Here is an 11,897-nt window from a genome sequence, read left to right as displayed (position 1 = left end):
CCAATTTCATTTCTCATGGAATGTGGACACAGCATTTTGACAATTTACCGCCAAATTTTAACAAGTGCAAGTTTTTTGTATTTTTGTTTTGTAATGAAATGGAAAGTCAAGGGTGCACCTCATCACTGTGTTTTGGTATATTTTTCCCTCAAAGCCATTTATCAGAAAATTTATCTTATTTTTTTTATCGTAACTGTATTAATACTTTTTATGGAAGTAGATGTCCATATGAAACATACAGTAAAGGAACTGTAGACACGTTTAAACCAGCATATTCATATATACTAGTAGTCATCATGCAGCGATAGATTTAAGTATTAACCAAAGTTTTCAATATTCAATTCAAATGAATTGCTACAAATAGTCAGAAATAAATTGTCACCACATAGCTACCTATATCATATCTATAAATAGTCCATTTGATGAAAGTATGTTAAGCTAGGTTACACTTTGTAGCACAAATGTCGTTAAAATAAAACATTAACACGCGTGTAAAAACTTAGTTCGGATCTTAAGACTGAAGGTAATTTTTTAACTCAATATATCGTGACGTTTTCTTTTATTGATATGTAACCGAAGTGGGATGATTATATAGCACCTATTCAAATGCAGTGTAAAAGTATCAAAGTGAAGTAGTATATTGTTATTATAATGACAATAATGTAAAGAAAATTAATAAACGTGCAGGTATACCTGCGTAGAGACATGATCAAAATGTAATCAGCGGATTTAGAGGGGGGGGGGGGGGGGTATCATTACGGGAGAGAAAAAAGTAATAACATGCTCGAAATGCACCATTTTGACTAAAAATTGTTACAATTGTCTTGAGGAAGTTGCCCCAAACCAGATTTCAATATAAAATCAATCTGTGAAACATACCTGGAATAACTTTTGTTTTACAAAATAGGTTCATGTAAGAGTATGTTATATTGTGCGTATATAAGCAGTAAAACACACGTATAAAACACGGATATGAAAGGAAGAACTGCTATAAACTCCTTGCAGTTCTGGGTTTGACCTCATTGGAACTACAGATTGCATAATAATTATATAAATAATATACTACAGGGGAGATAATTCAGATATGCAATGCATAATTAATCTATTGCGGTTTTCTCCCATCTGTTTGCACTGCTCTAGCAGTGAAATTAGTTAAATGGTCGAAACATATCCAGTAGCATGTATATTAGATGGAAAAACATATATTCTTCATCATTATCCATTAATATAATTATACCTCAGATTTTGCAAACATTTATTGGCGTTCATACTTCAATTCCTTGGTAAGCTGGGTTATTTTCCTTTGTGTTGCTTTGTATTTGAGTACGAATTAAATAAAATCATCTCTTGCGTATGAACATTCTAATGATTCTTATTTCCATATAGTACTATAACTAAATAATTTGCTCTCTTTGTTTAAGCAATGATCGGAATTGAACGAGTATTGTATATACTACAATTGTGCTCACATTCCCTTCAAATTGAAGTTGATAGGCATAACAGAATAACACACTAGTATAAAAGTTGAGTTAAATCTGAATACCACTTTTTGCTATAATGTATGTTTTATTCTGCTGGTCATGGAATACACCGACTCAATATGGTGGGTGGGTTGGGTGGTGAGTGAGTGGGTTTTTGAGTGGTGAGTGAGTGTGTTTTGGGTGGTGAGTGGGTTTTGAGTGGTGAGTGAGTGTGTGGGCGGGTGGGTTTGATTGTGAGTGGGTTTTGAGTGGTGAGTGAGTGAGTGGGCGGGCGGGTTTGATTGTGAGTGGGTTTTAAGTGGTGAGTGAGTGAGTGGGCGGGCGGGTTTGATTGTGAGTGGGTTTTAAGTGGTGAGTGAGTGAGTGGGCGGGCGGGTGTGTCGGTAGGTAAGTGTGTGGACAGGCAGGCGTGAGAGCGAGTGAGCGAGTGCCATGTTATCAATCATATGATCTTTTTTTGAATATCACATAGAAGAAATCATTGCTGAAGCCATTCAGCACTATCAGTGCTTTGATTCGTATTATGGAGTGGTAACCAGCAATATCGCTCATGTGTGATTTGTGATATCCCAGGTTTAGGTAAGATGCATGTATATATATCTTATGGGGTTGGACTAGCCCGCAATAATTAATAATAAGTATATAATTGCCAGCTCGATCTGTTTGGGCCAGATTGCCGTCAGATTGTACGGATATATGCCTGTAAAGTAACAGAAACAAGAGAGAAACATATAACACATGGGTGACCCGTCCTGTTAATTGCTTCTTGTAAATCACATTAAGGAAAACGAAAGAAACGACTTTTCAACAACAAATGTTTGCATCAACTATGACGAATCGCAGAAAGGATGGTAACTCGATCGCGTAAAATTTTGATGATGGGCTCTGAATAATATACATTTAGTCGTCCGTCATTCGTCTTCTCACGTGTTGTAAAACTGAATAGTGTTGTAGTGTTGGGGAGAGAGATGCCGAATATGCTAGCTCCGATGATGCGTGAAGTATGAGGGTAATGACTCATTAATGTTACAATCGCCTCCTCCATCCGCCCGCGTCTTGCCGTTTCAAAGGCGTTCCAACATGATAAAGCTCATATCACACATAGCCGCGTTGTCACTGCAATTGCACGGCGTTGTTAAATTTCCAAGAGCACATTGAGATCCGGCTGGAAAAAAATAACATTTTTCATGAAGATGGCAATGTCACGGTGTCCCGAACGCGACCTTGGCGTTTCTACGGAGTTCCATGGCGTTCTACTGCGTTCCTACGGAGTTCTAGTTGGCGATTTTCTGCGCTCTCATGGCGATTTCACAGCGCTTCCACTGTTTACATCGATCGAATAGCCATGCTTGCTATTGCACATCAGTCATGGTGAAATGAATGTTTATTTGCATACTCTATACACTATTTTAGGTTGGTTCATTGCCAATTGACGCGGTAGAAGCGCATTGGTAGCGCAACGATCGCCGTAGCGGCTCCGTACACTCATTGTAAGTGCCGTACACGCACCGTAGACGCGCCAAATAAGCGCGATAGGGACGCAGTGGCATCTCAGATAACGTCGTACGATCGCCGGGCAAGCGCCACCGATAACCATTGCGTTCGCACTGCAACCTCTGTGCGCGCCCGCGGCGATCCTGTGGTGTTGTAGGAGACCCCATTACGCTGCTACGGCGACCTCACGGCTATCCAACTGCGCTCGTATCAGAACGCCAAGCGACATTTTGTTTTGGGCATGCTCAAAGTGCGCGCCGTCGCTCGGCGTTCTACGCGATCCCACCGCGTTAAATGGCGATGCCACTGCGTTGCCATGGCGATGTTTGTGATTCCAATGCGCGCAGATCAGCGTTCTTGATTTTTCTTGATCGCCATAGTGTGACAGGGGTTTTAAGTAACGAAATGTTATTGTTTATATACTCTGTTCTGTGGCATTGTGATTCTCGTTGAATTTTGTAGGTCTTGATCAGAGTGCCTTTTAAAATCGAGATCTTGGTTTTAAATTTCATGTTACTGTGCCAGCCCTGTAGAAAATATTTTAATTTAATTGTGTTGCTTTTATTCTGAATTTTTCAAGTTTCACGTGCATTGTTTATACGATATGGAGCACATGCCTAATGGTACACCCTCCAATCAAACGACGGGCAATATGCATTAATGGATATGAGCAGAAAGTGGAACACTTACATGATTCTAAGATTTAATTAAAGCCATATCATAAATTCAAGATTATATGGACTCCCATTTTGTTCGTGTTGACCGAATATTATATTTATCTTCACGCACATATCCAGATTTAGCCATTTCTAGGTTTCCCTGTTATTAAACATCTCTTATCATGATATCAAATTCAATCATCATAGGGAACCTAATAAATGAATGAGATAGCAAATACCAAAATAGCAAGTGATCAATAAGTAAATAAAAGCCGGTGTGTATATCTAATATAGGATATTTGGTTTCAGCGTAAGATAGGGCTACCTCTGAGCAAAAGAAGATCGTTATTATCTCTGTAGTATATGCTCGTTTTGGCCACAATTTCTGTAAGAGGAGTTGAGTTTAATTATCAAGTGGAATCACAGGTACGAACCCGTCAGCAAACAGCAACATGCCCTGCATTCAGTTAAGGCTAACAGCGCGTTTACGATGGTTATTATTTTGCGAATTGGTTCCCCTCTCGAAGTTTACGTGGGATACAAAACAAAAAGGTTCGCTCACATGAGCGACTTTCTGACAGAGCCACATCCTATAAAAGTATGTTGCATGTTTCCTTCAAACATTTATTTATTTATAAAAGCCATGTGATTCTACATCCGTACTTTGTTTACACATACAAAACCAGATGACTCGTTAGAAGCTCCAGCCATTATTTTCAATGTTCTTCCTTCATGTAAACCTTACAGAGTTAATATGTACATTTTACAAGTATTTGTCATTATATCTCCGATGGACAAATGTATACACATGTAGGCGACCTGTAGAAAATATATGGGAAAATAATCAGTTCTGAGAAATATTTAAAAAACCCCACATCAAACACATCGGCATTTGAAAAAGCAAGAGGCCAATCCTACGCCATTGTCTCCTTTTATAACCCAGTTAGGTATGGAACTGAACTCAGGGTAGCTGTCAGTGAGTTATGTTATTGCATATTAAGAAATAACTTTTAAAGAAAACTATTTTGTGTGTGTTGGAGTCAGAGTTATATTATTATCTGACATTAGTGTGTAGTTTTATCAAGTACTGAAATTTAAAGGCAGTTTATTGATTGTATTGGATGGTGCACTGCCCTTCGTTCATGTGTATGTACTTTACACAAATGCTTTTGGACATAACAGTATGCCCCTATGGTCAAAACTGGCCACGTCCCGAGGTTTTTTTGTTGAGTTCTTGAAAATCTTATTGTCTGAAACCGCTAGGCTCAGACTTAAATAATTTGTAACTAGCATCATATAGTGGTTCTCTTCCAAGACTATGCAAATTGTGCACTAGGGTCTAAGCCGGTCCCAACACTTTCGACCTACTTTCCTATTTTAAGGTACATTAATGAAATTTGTACCATGCGTAGAGTTTTGAAAACAAATAGCAATGTTCTCCTTCGATGACAATGACTGTGACCTTTTGACCTACTTTCTTTTTTTTGATCCGCAGTAATGACATTTGAACCATGAGTATAGTTTTGAAAACAAAAATTAAAGCTGTGCTTGGATTACCTTTATTGTGACTTTTGACCTACTTTCTTACTTTTGAAGCTACTGTAATGAATATTCGAGCATGTGTATAGTTTTGAAAACAAAATAAATATCAATATTGACATTGTCATGTGACCTTTTGATGTACTTTTTTAATTTAGAAGCTACAGTTTTGACATTTGGACCATGTGTACGGCTTTGAGAACAAATATTAAGCTATAGTGATAACAAAGGTCAAACACTTTTACTCAGGTGAGCGATTTAGGGACATCATGACCCTCTTATCTAAATTAGGCACAGCTTAAACATGTTTTTCGGAAGAAGAAAAAAGGAATTCTAACAAATTTAAACACATTCTTTTCAAAAAGTCCATGATATTTTGTCTTTGCTAAGATATTATCAAGTGCCTAAACTTTTATGATCATTGATGAATAAATTCGAATTATATTAATTTTAAGTGACCAGTGAAGCTATCAGAGAGCACATGGCGGTCATTTTTTTAGAAACACGACACCAATCCATTTCATAAGATGCTTTATGCTTGTAAGTAATTATATGTAAAGTGGAAACCCATTTCAAGATATTGACTATTCCAGTTTCCATTATTGTTTGAAAAAAAAACCATATCATATTCTTGCTAGGTTCCCAAAAAATAAAGGGCTGCACACTATTCCAGTCTTTTATTAGGTCCTGGAAATTCCTGTATGCTTCTAATTTTAGATTGACAAAATATTTCATATTCTTCATATATCACCACGTGTGTGCTAGGTTCCCAAAGTATAGAGGGCTGAACACAACTTCAGTCTTTTATTTAGTCCTGGGATTTCCTCTATGCTTCTAATTTTAGTATGAAAAAACATTTCATATTTTTATATGTAACCATCACGTTTAAGCTAGGTTCCCAAAATTAAAGACTTGTCTTTAAGCGTGTATACATGTACAAAATACAAAACAGCATAGTTCGCAATAAATGCAATCATTTTATCACTGTTTATTTCCAAAACATTAATGTACAGCAGTATTACAACGGTTTAATGAAAGCCCTATGGTCTATGAATGCCCAATAAGGAATAGGAACATATTTGTTATTTTAAATTGCATTTACTTTATATAAAATTAATCACAGACAGTTATAACATATATATTCCTTAACTACTGAGCTATTGCTACAGTACCAAAGTCAGGAGGTATGGAACATTTACATGGAATCATAACGTACATTTAAGTGAGCAAGTATATACAAAATATTAATAACAGCTACATTTTAACAGATTACAATAACAAACAAAACATACAATGGGAGCTAACGAAAACTCAATGCGTTATATTTGGAAACGGGACTTGTTCATTAAGAGCATTTTCAGTTCGTTTAACGTCATCTTCTGTATCTTGAGCAACACCGTTTCTGTTGGCGACTAAAGGGATATTAGGATCTCTTCGTCTGAACTCCTCGTTCAATGCAGATTGAACTAACCCTGTTGTTTGGGCAGGGTGACTTGTCCCATTAGTATCTATGCGTGGTACAGGGCACATGCTTTGTGGTATTAAGTCCATGCTTTGGTTTAAGCCATGCTGGTTCTCCTCGGTCTTTGTCTCAAGAATCAATGTTGCTTCGTCTTTGGTTGCGTTGGCAGTTTGTTCAAGTTGTCCGTTGTCCGCGACCACTTTTGCTCGGCCCTGGTTGCACATTTGTTCACTAGGTAAAGGTTCACTAGGCAGAGGTTTGGTACACCCTAACTTCATATCCTGGAAATATTATCGTTATCATGATTAAATTTAAATCATTTACACAAGTATAATTATTTCAAAACAGGGGGGGATTACATGCACACTCTACTATTGTGCAATAAACGACGCAAGACAATCATGCTGTATCAATTTCTTAATTTAATAAACAAATGGGCTGAATCAATCACCTTTTTTCTGCGTATCATTTGGTTGTTGACGCTTCTTTTTTCATTTGCAGCTAACCCGTCTTCTTGTGACTGAACCAGTAAAGCCACGGCTTCATCATTTGGCTGTGTGTTACCGTCTTCTGCCAGGGTGCTGGCGTGTGTAACGGGACGTTTTAGATCGGTTGAAAAGTGATCGTCTACAAAATAAATATACATGTACAACAGCTGTATAAATCTAGCAGGAAGTTTAAATATACTGCAAAATAGTTTAGTGATAGTATGTGGTAGGCCTAGTTATTTCCCAAGGAACATACAATCTAACCGTTGACAGGAATATGCTAGTAATTTTTTGAACCAGTTATGACATTTAATTCATACATTTTTTTTAATATATTATTCTAGCAAACAGTTCACTATTCATTTCTTTTCAATAAATACACACATGGACGCTGTGGACTTACTGGTGAAACCAACTGATGGCCTGTCTGAAGTATGACCATCTCGGAAATCTCGTCTGTCGTCCGTCTCGTGGCTATCATTCGGAAGTAAGAGTTCATTGGCGGTGGGATTTGATTCAAAGGCGCCGCCGGAAGGTATCGCCGCTGGCTCGGGCTGCCCACGACTGAAACGAGCAGTCTCGTTTTGCAAATTCAACACACAGGTGTCCCCATGAAGGTGTAGCCCAGTTTGCTCGTCTATGGTGGCTGGAATACCTCGTCTGGGTGGAAATATCACCATGTACAACTTCGAATTTTTGATGAAGCGGACGATTCGTGGGCGTTTTAACATACAACCCAACAGAACGAAGGCGCCAATAAAGACTACAGCTAGGACTGTGCCAAGAATGACGAAATCTTTGTTTATATAAGTGGATATGGAGTCATATTCGATGGATGTTGTAGAAAGTGCGGATACAGTCGTACTTGGCGTACTGGGTGCATAATCTGAAATATAAATTGGGATACATATACATGTACATTGGGATCCCAAGTAGGTTTCCCAGATTTAAATTTATCTGTTTTCCAAATATTGGTGTATTTTACTATTTATACATTGAGCCAAATATAGTTTGGTAATAAATTATTTTTTTTTCTCGTTAATAGAAGACTCAATAACAATATCATAATTATCATCACATTGGGATTATTCTAATTTGGGGTTTATAAACAATCGGAAATGAAAGTAATATAACCTAGATTATTTCGAAATAATAATAAAATAAAATAAAAATTAACATACCTGGACAGTAATATCTACAAGCTTTAACATTCGTAGTTGGTTGATCACATATATCCGAGCAGTTCCTCACTTGTCCTTTGCTATTGTCATAGAAAACGTCCTTTCCAACCTCGCCCATATCTGGTAACTCAGCGGTTTTGTCAGTACGTACTACAAATATTTCGCTGATTATATTATAAATTCCCTAAATATTTCAGTCAGTATATAAATGATTAACAAATGAAACTGTGATCTTTAAGTCCAACTTAATTTGTTTAAACTGTCAGTAGAGTTCCACCGCTACATACGGAATGAACTGCGGTCGAAGGAATGTTAGTATATACCTATATCCGAAAACACATGTTTACCTTTTCTCTGTGACGTAGTGGGATCCCAGCGATGACATGTTATCTAACAATGTGTTTGGCCTATCCTCTACCACAACAAAAACAATTAAATAGTTGTGTTCACCTGCAGCGCAAAATGCATTCATGGACAATGATTTTTTTTTTTAATTATTGTTTTATCGAATGTCCTATTAATTTCTGTAGACAGTTGCCACTAGCGGTTCAGGGGAAGGGGCGTTCCCGGAACTCGCCCCCCCCCCAAAAAAAAAACCCACACACAAAAAACAACAACAACAAATAAACACGTCAAACAAACACATAAACGTCCAAGTTTAATTTTATGTTAATAGCGTAGAAAACGAAAAATATGCTCAGAAGTTTTCATTTCGGATTAAAATTGTCGTGGGGGAGTTCTACCCCCCCCCCCCCCCCCCCGCATATCAACCCTAATTAAAGGTCAAATAAAACTCGGCTCAGAAGGACGGGCGCAAGTAAAAAGATAACGCCCCTAAGTTATGCCCCCTCAAACGTCAAATCCTGGATTCGCCATATGACAAAAGGTACCTTTATACCCTAAAACCTTTCATTATTCAACAAACATATTGTTCAGTGCTAAAAGGTGCAATATATCATATTTTACCTTTTTCCACAAATACTTTAATGGTTTATCACTTTGTACTTTTTTGTTTATAATAATTCAGGTATAATTTATAGGTATATATTTTATGTCACATGTAGATATAATGAAACAGTATTGAAATATGCCAAAAAGTCATAATTTTGGGCAAAAAATTATTTGGCACCTTTCTGCACTTAGGTGGCGATATAAAACTATTGTTTTCTTGTTTGATGATGGAGCACAAAACTTAATACATTTTATACCATGTTAATTTCAGTTTCGAGGGTGGGGCGTATGTCAAAATGGTACGTCCCTTAATTACACCCCCTCTAACCTAAATTCCTGGATCCGCTCCTGAGTGCCAAGTTTGTGCAAACTCGGAAATAGAAACAATAACACATATAAAAAACAATGCCGAAATCATTGTTTTATTTTATTTAACACGCCCACTGAATTTACACAAAAGTAAAAATATCGGCTGTATTTGTGTTGATATGTAGAAAATATCGGTATTTGATGGCACAGAGTTATGTACCTTGTCTATTCAGTAGACGATAAAACAAACAGAAACAGTAAAATAAATGTTGGAGCTAAGACGTTTACAGATTTTATGTTGTCAAATATTACTTTACAGCCCACCTTGGCCGTAGCCTGAGGGTGATCGATCTCTTAGGTTCGATGAATGTCCGTCGTCTGTCGTCCGTCCACACTTAGTTTGTTAACACTCTTGCCGGGTCACTTTTTTGCCTCAACTATCACGAAACTTGGTCAGGATTTTTGTCCCAGTAATTACTCGGACGAGTTCGAATATGTGTCATCTAGGATGAAAGAATAACCCGTGACATGACACAAAATAGAAAAAAAAATTCAGTCCAAATATCCTGGAAAATTGCCAGAAAGGTTGTTTCGTTGATTTCTAGCTCAAGTCAGCGGCGAATAAGGGTCAAAACTAGGCCACAGAGCCCAAATATGGAAAAACCTTTCTAACACTCTAGCGGTAATGTTTTCAGTCCAAATATCCTGGAAATTTGTCAGAAAGGTTGTTTTGATGATTTCTAGCTCTATTCGAATATGGGTCACAGTCATCTGGGGTAAATAAAATAGGTCGCAGTGCTAAAATATGGTAAGACCTTGTTAAGACTTTAGAAGTAACATTTTCAGCCCAATATGCTGAAAATTTGTCAGAAATGTTGTTTCGTTGATTTCTAGTTCCAGTTCGAATATGGGTCATCTAGGGTCAAAAACTAGGTCACAGAGCCGAAATAAAGAAAAACCTTGTTAAAGCTGCACTCTCACAGATTGAACATTTTGTCAATTTTTTTTTTTTTTAATTTTTTTGTGTTGGAACGAGCCAATTTTTGCGAAGATCCATGTAATATAAGACCGCTGACAAAAAAATCAGCAGATTTTTACATTTAATTTCAAAAAATGATGGTTTATGCACTTTCTTAAACCGTTAGTAACGGTTTAAGTCACAAAACATTATTTTTCGAACGGAAATATGAAAATCTACGATCCGGTTTTTTTCCAGCAATCTTATATAGTTGGTTCGCAGATATTTACGCAAAAATTTGCTCTTTCCAAAACAAAAACAAAAGTTGTTAAAATGGAACGGAAATCTACGATCTGATTTTTTGTCACCAATCTTTTATCATTGGTTTGCAGATATTTACGCAAAATTTTGTTCTTTCCAAGACGAAAAATGTAAAAGTTGTTGAAATGGCCAATCTGTGAGAGTGCAGCTTTAACCACTTTAGAGGTAACATTTTCAGCCCAAATATCCTGGAAATTTGTCAGAAAGGTTGTTTTGATAATATATGGAAAAAACCTTGTTAAAGCTGCACTCTCACAGAGTGGCCAATCTGTGAGAGTGCAGCTTTAACACTCTAGAGGTAATCACATGTTCAGGCCAAGATGTCAAAAACTGCTAATAATACACTGCCAGGCTACTGACAAACTTGGAAGGGGCTTACAGGTCTGCTTATAGTAGACTTCTATAAAGTTGTCTTCAAATCCTTACCTTTGTGTCAATGTTATCCCTGCCCAACAGTTTAGACCGTTTTACAGGTGATCGATCTAGGGTCATCATGACCGTCTTGTTTTCTTTCATAATGTATTCATATTCTAAATATGTTTACAAAGCAGTGTTTTCTCTCTCACACACTCAACATTTCTAATAAATAGACTTGATTTGGGGATTCCAATTTTGTTTAAAAATGTACAATATACGTTCAACAAAAGACGGAAATAAATGTGATCACATTTTTAAGATACATCAACTCTTCAATACCAATACGGTTTGTGGTCCATTTTATACTATTATAAAACAACTTTCGGCATCACATTGGTTTTAACAACCACATGCAATCTGATTTAATTGCCATTGACGTTTGTCAATATCAATGGAAGTACGAGTTGACAAAGACATTAACGACTGGACGAAACGTCCTGTTCTCAGAACATTTTTTTTCAATGAACTGACAGCGAGTCTTGCTCATCATTTAAAATCGATACCATTCTTACTATGTTAATGATTTTTAACACACATGTTGTAATTTAGAAATTGGATAGTACAAGTTACGACTAAAGAAATAAAAACATATCCAATTGGCTGCTACGTGACTCGTAAAGTTTTATTTTCTGCAGTA

At 36.9% G+C, this 11,897-nt stretch overlaps 1 protein-coding gene across 1 annotated transcript; it reads right to left on the bottom strand.

The window, feature by feature from the left end:
* Positions 1-6,145: 6,145 nt before the first annotated feature.
* On the bottom strand, positions 6,146-8,649 carry LOC128211022 (uncharacterized). The gene is made up of 4 exons (XM_052915399.1): positions 8,305-8,649; positions 7,527-8,009; positions 7,087-7,262; positions 6,146-6,916 (listed from the first exon to the last, which is right to left on the bottom strand). Exons 1-4 carry the CDS (start codon positions 8,420-8,422, stop codon positions 6,485-6,487), a joined length of 1,209 nt encoding a protein of 402 aa, XP_052771359.1. The 5' UTR covers positions 8,423-8,649; the 3' UTR covers positions 6,146-6,484.
* Between the last annotated feature and the right edge of the window lie 3,248 nt (positions 8,650-11,897).

The sequence above is a fragment of the Mya arenaria genome, chromosome 12, assembly GCF_026914265.1.
Source record: "Mya arenaria isolate MELC-2E11 chromosome 12, ASM2691426v1".
Taxonomy (NCBI): Eukaryota; Metazoa; Mollusca; class Bivalvia; order Myida; family Myidae; genus Mya; species Mya arenaria.
The sequence above is the reverse complement of the archived record's forward strand: the minus strand, read 5'-3'. Positions and strand labels throughout refer to the sequence as shown.

Bases quoted from the DNA above. Each gene is read 5' to 3' on its own strand.
- LOC128211022 (XM_052915399.1), bottom strand. From the start codon at position 8,422: ATGGGCGAGGTTGGAAAGGACGTTTTCTATGACAATAGCAAAGGACAA. The intron at 8,010-8,304 runs GTATGTTAATTT...TTTATATTTCAG, and splicing joins TTGTAGATATTACTGTCCAG to ATTATGCACCCAGTACGCCA. The intron at 7,263-7,526 runs GTAAGTCCACAG...TTTATTTTGTAG, and splicing joins GCCATCAGTTGGTTTCACCA to ACGATCACTTTTCAACCGAT.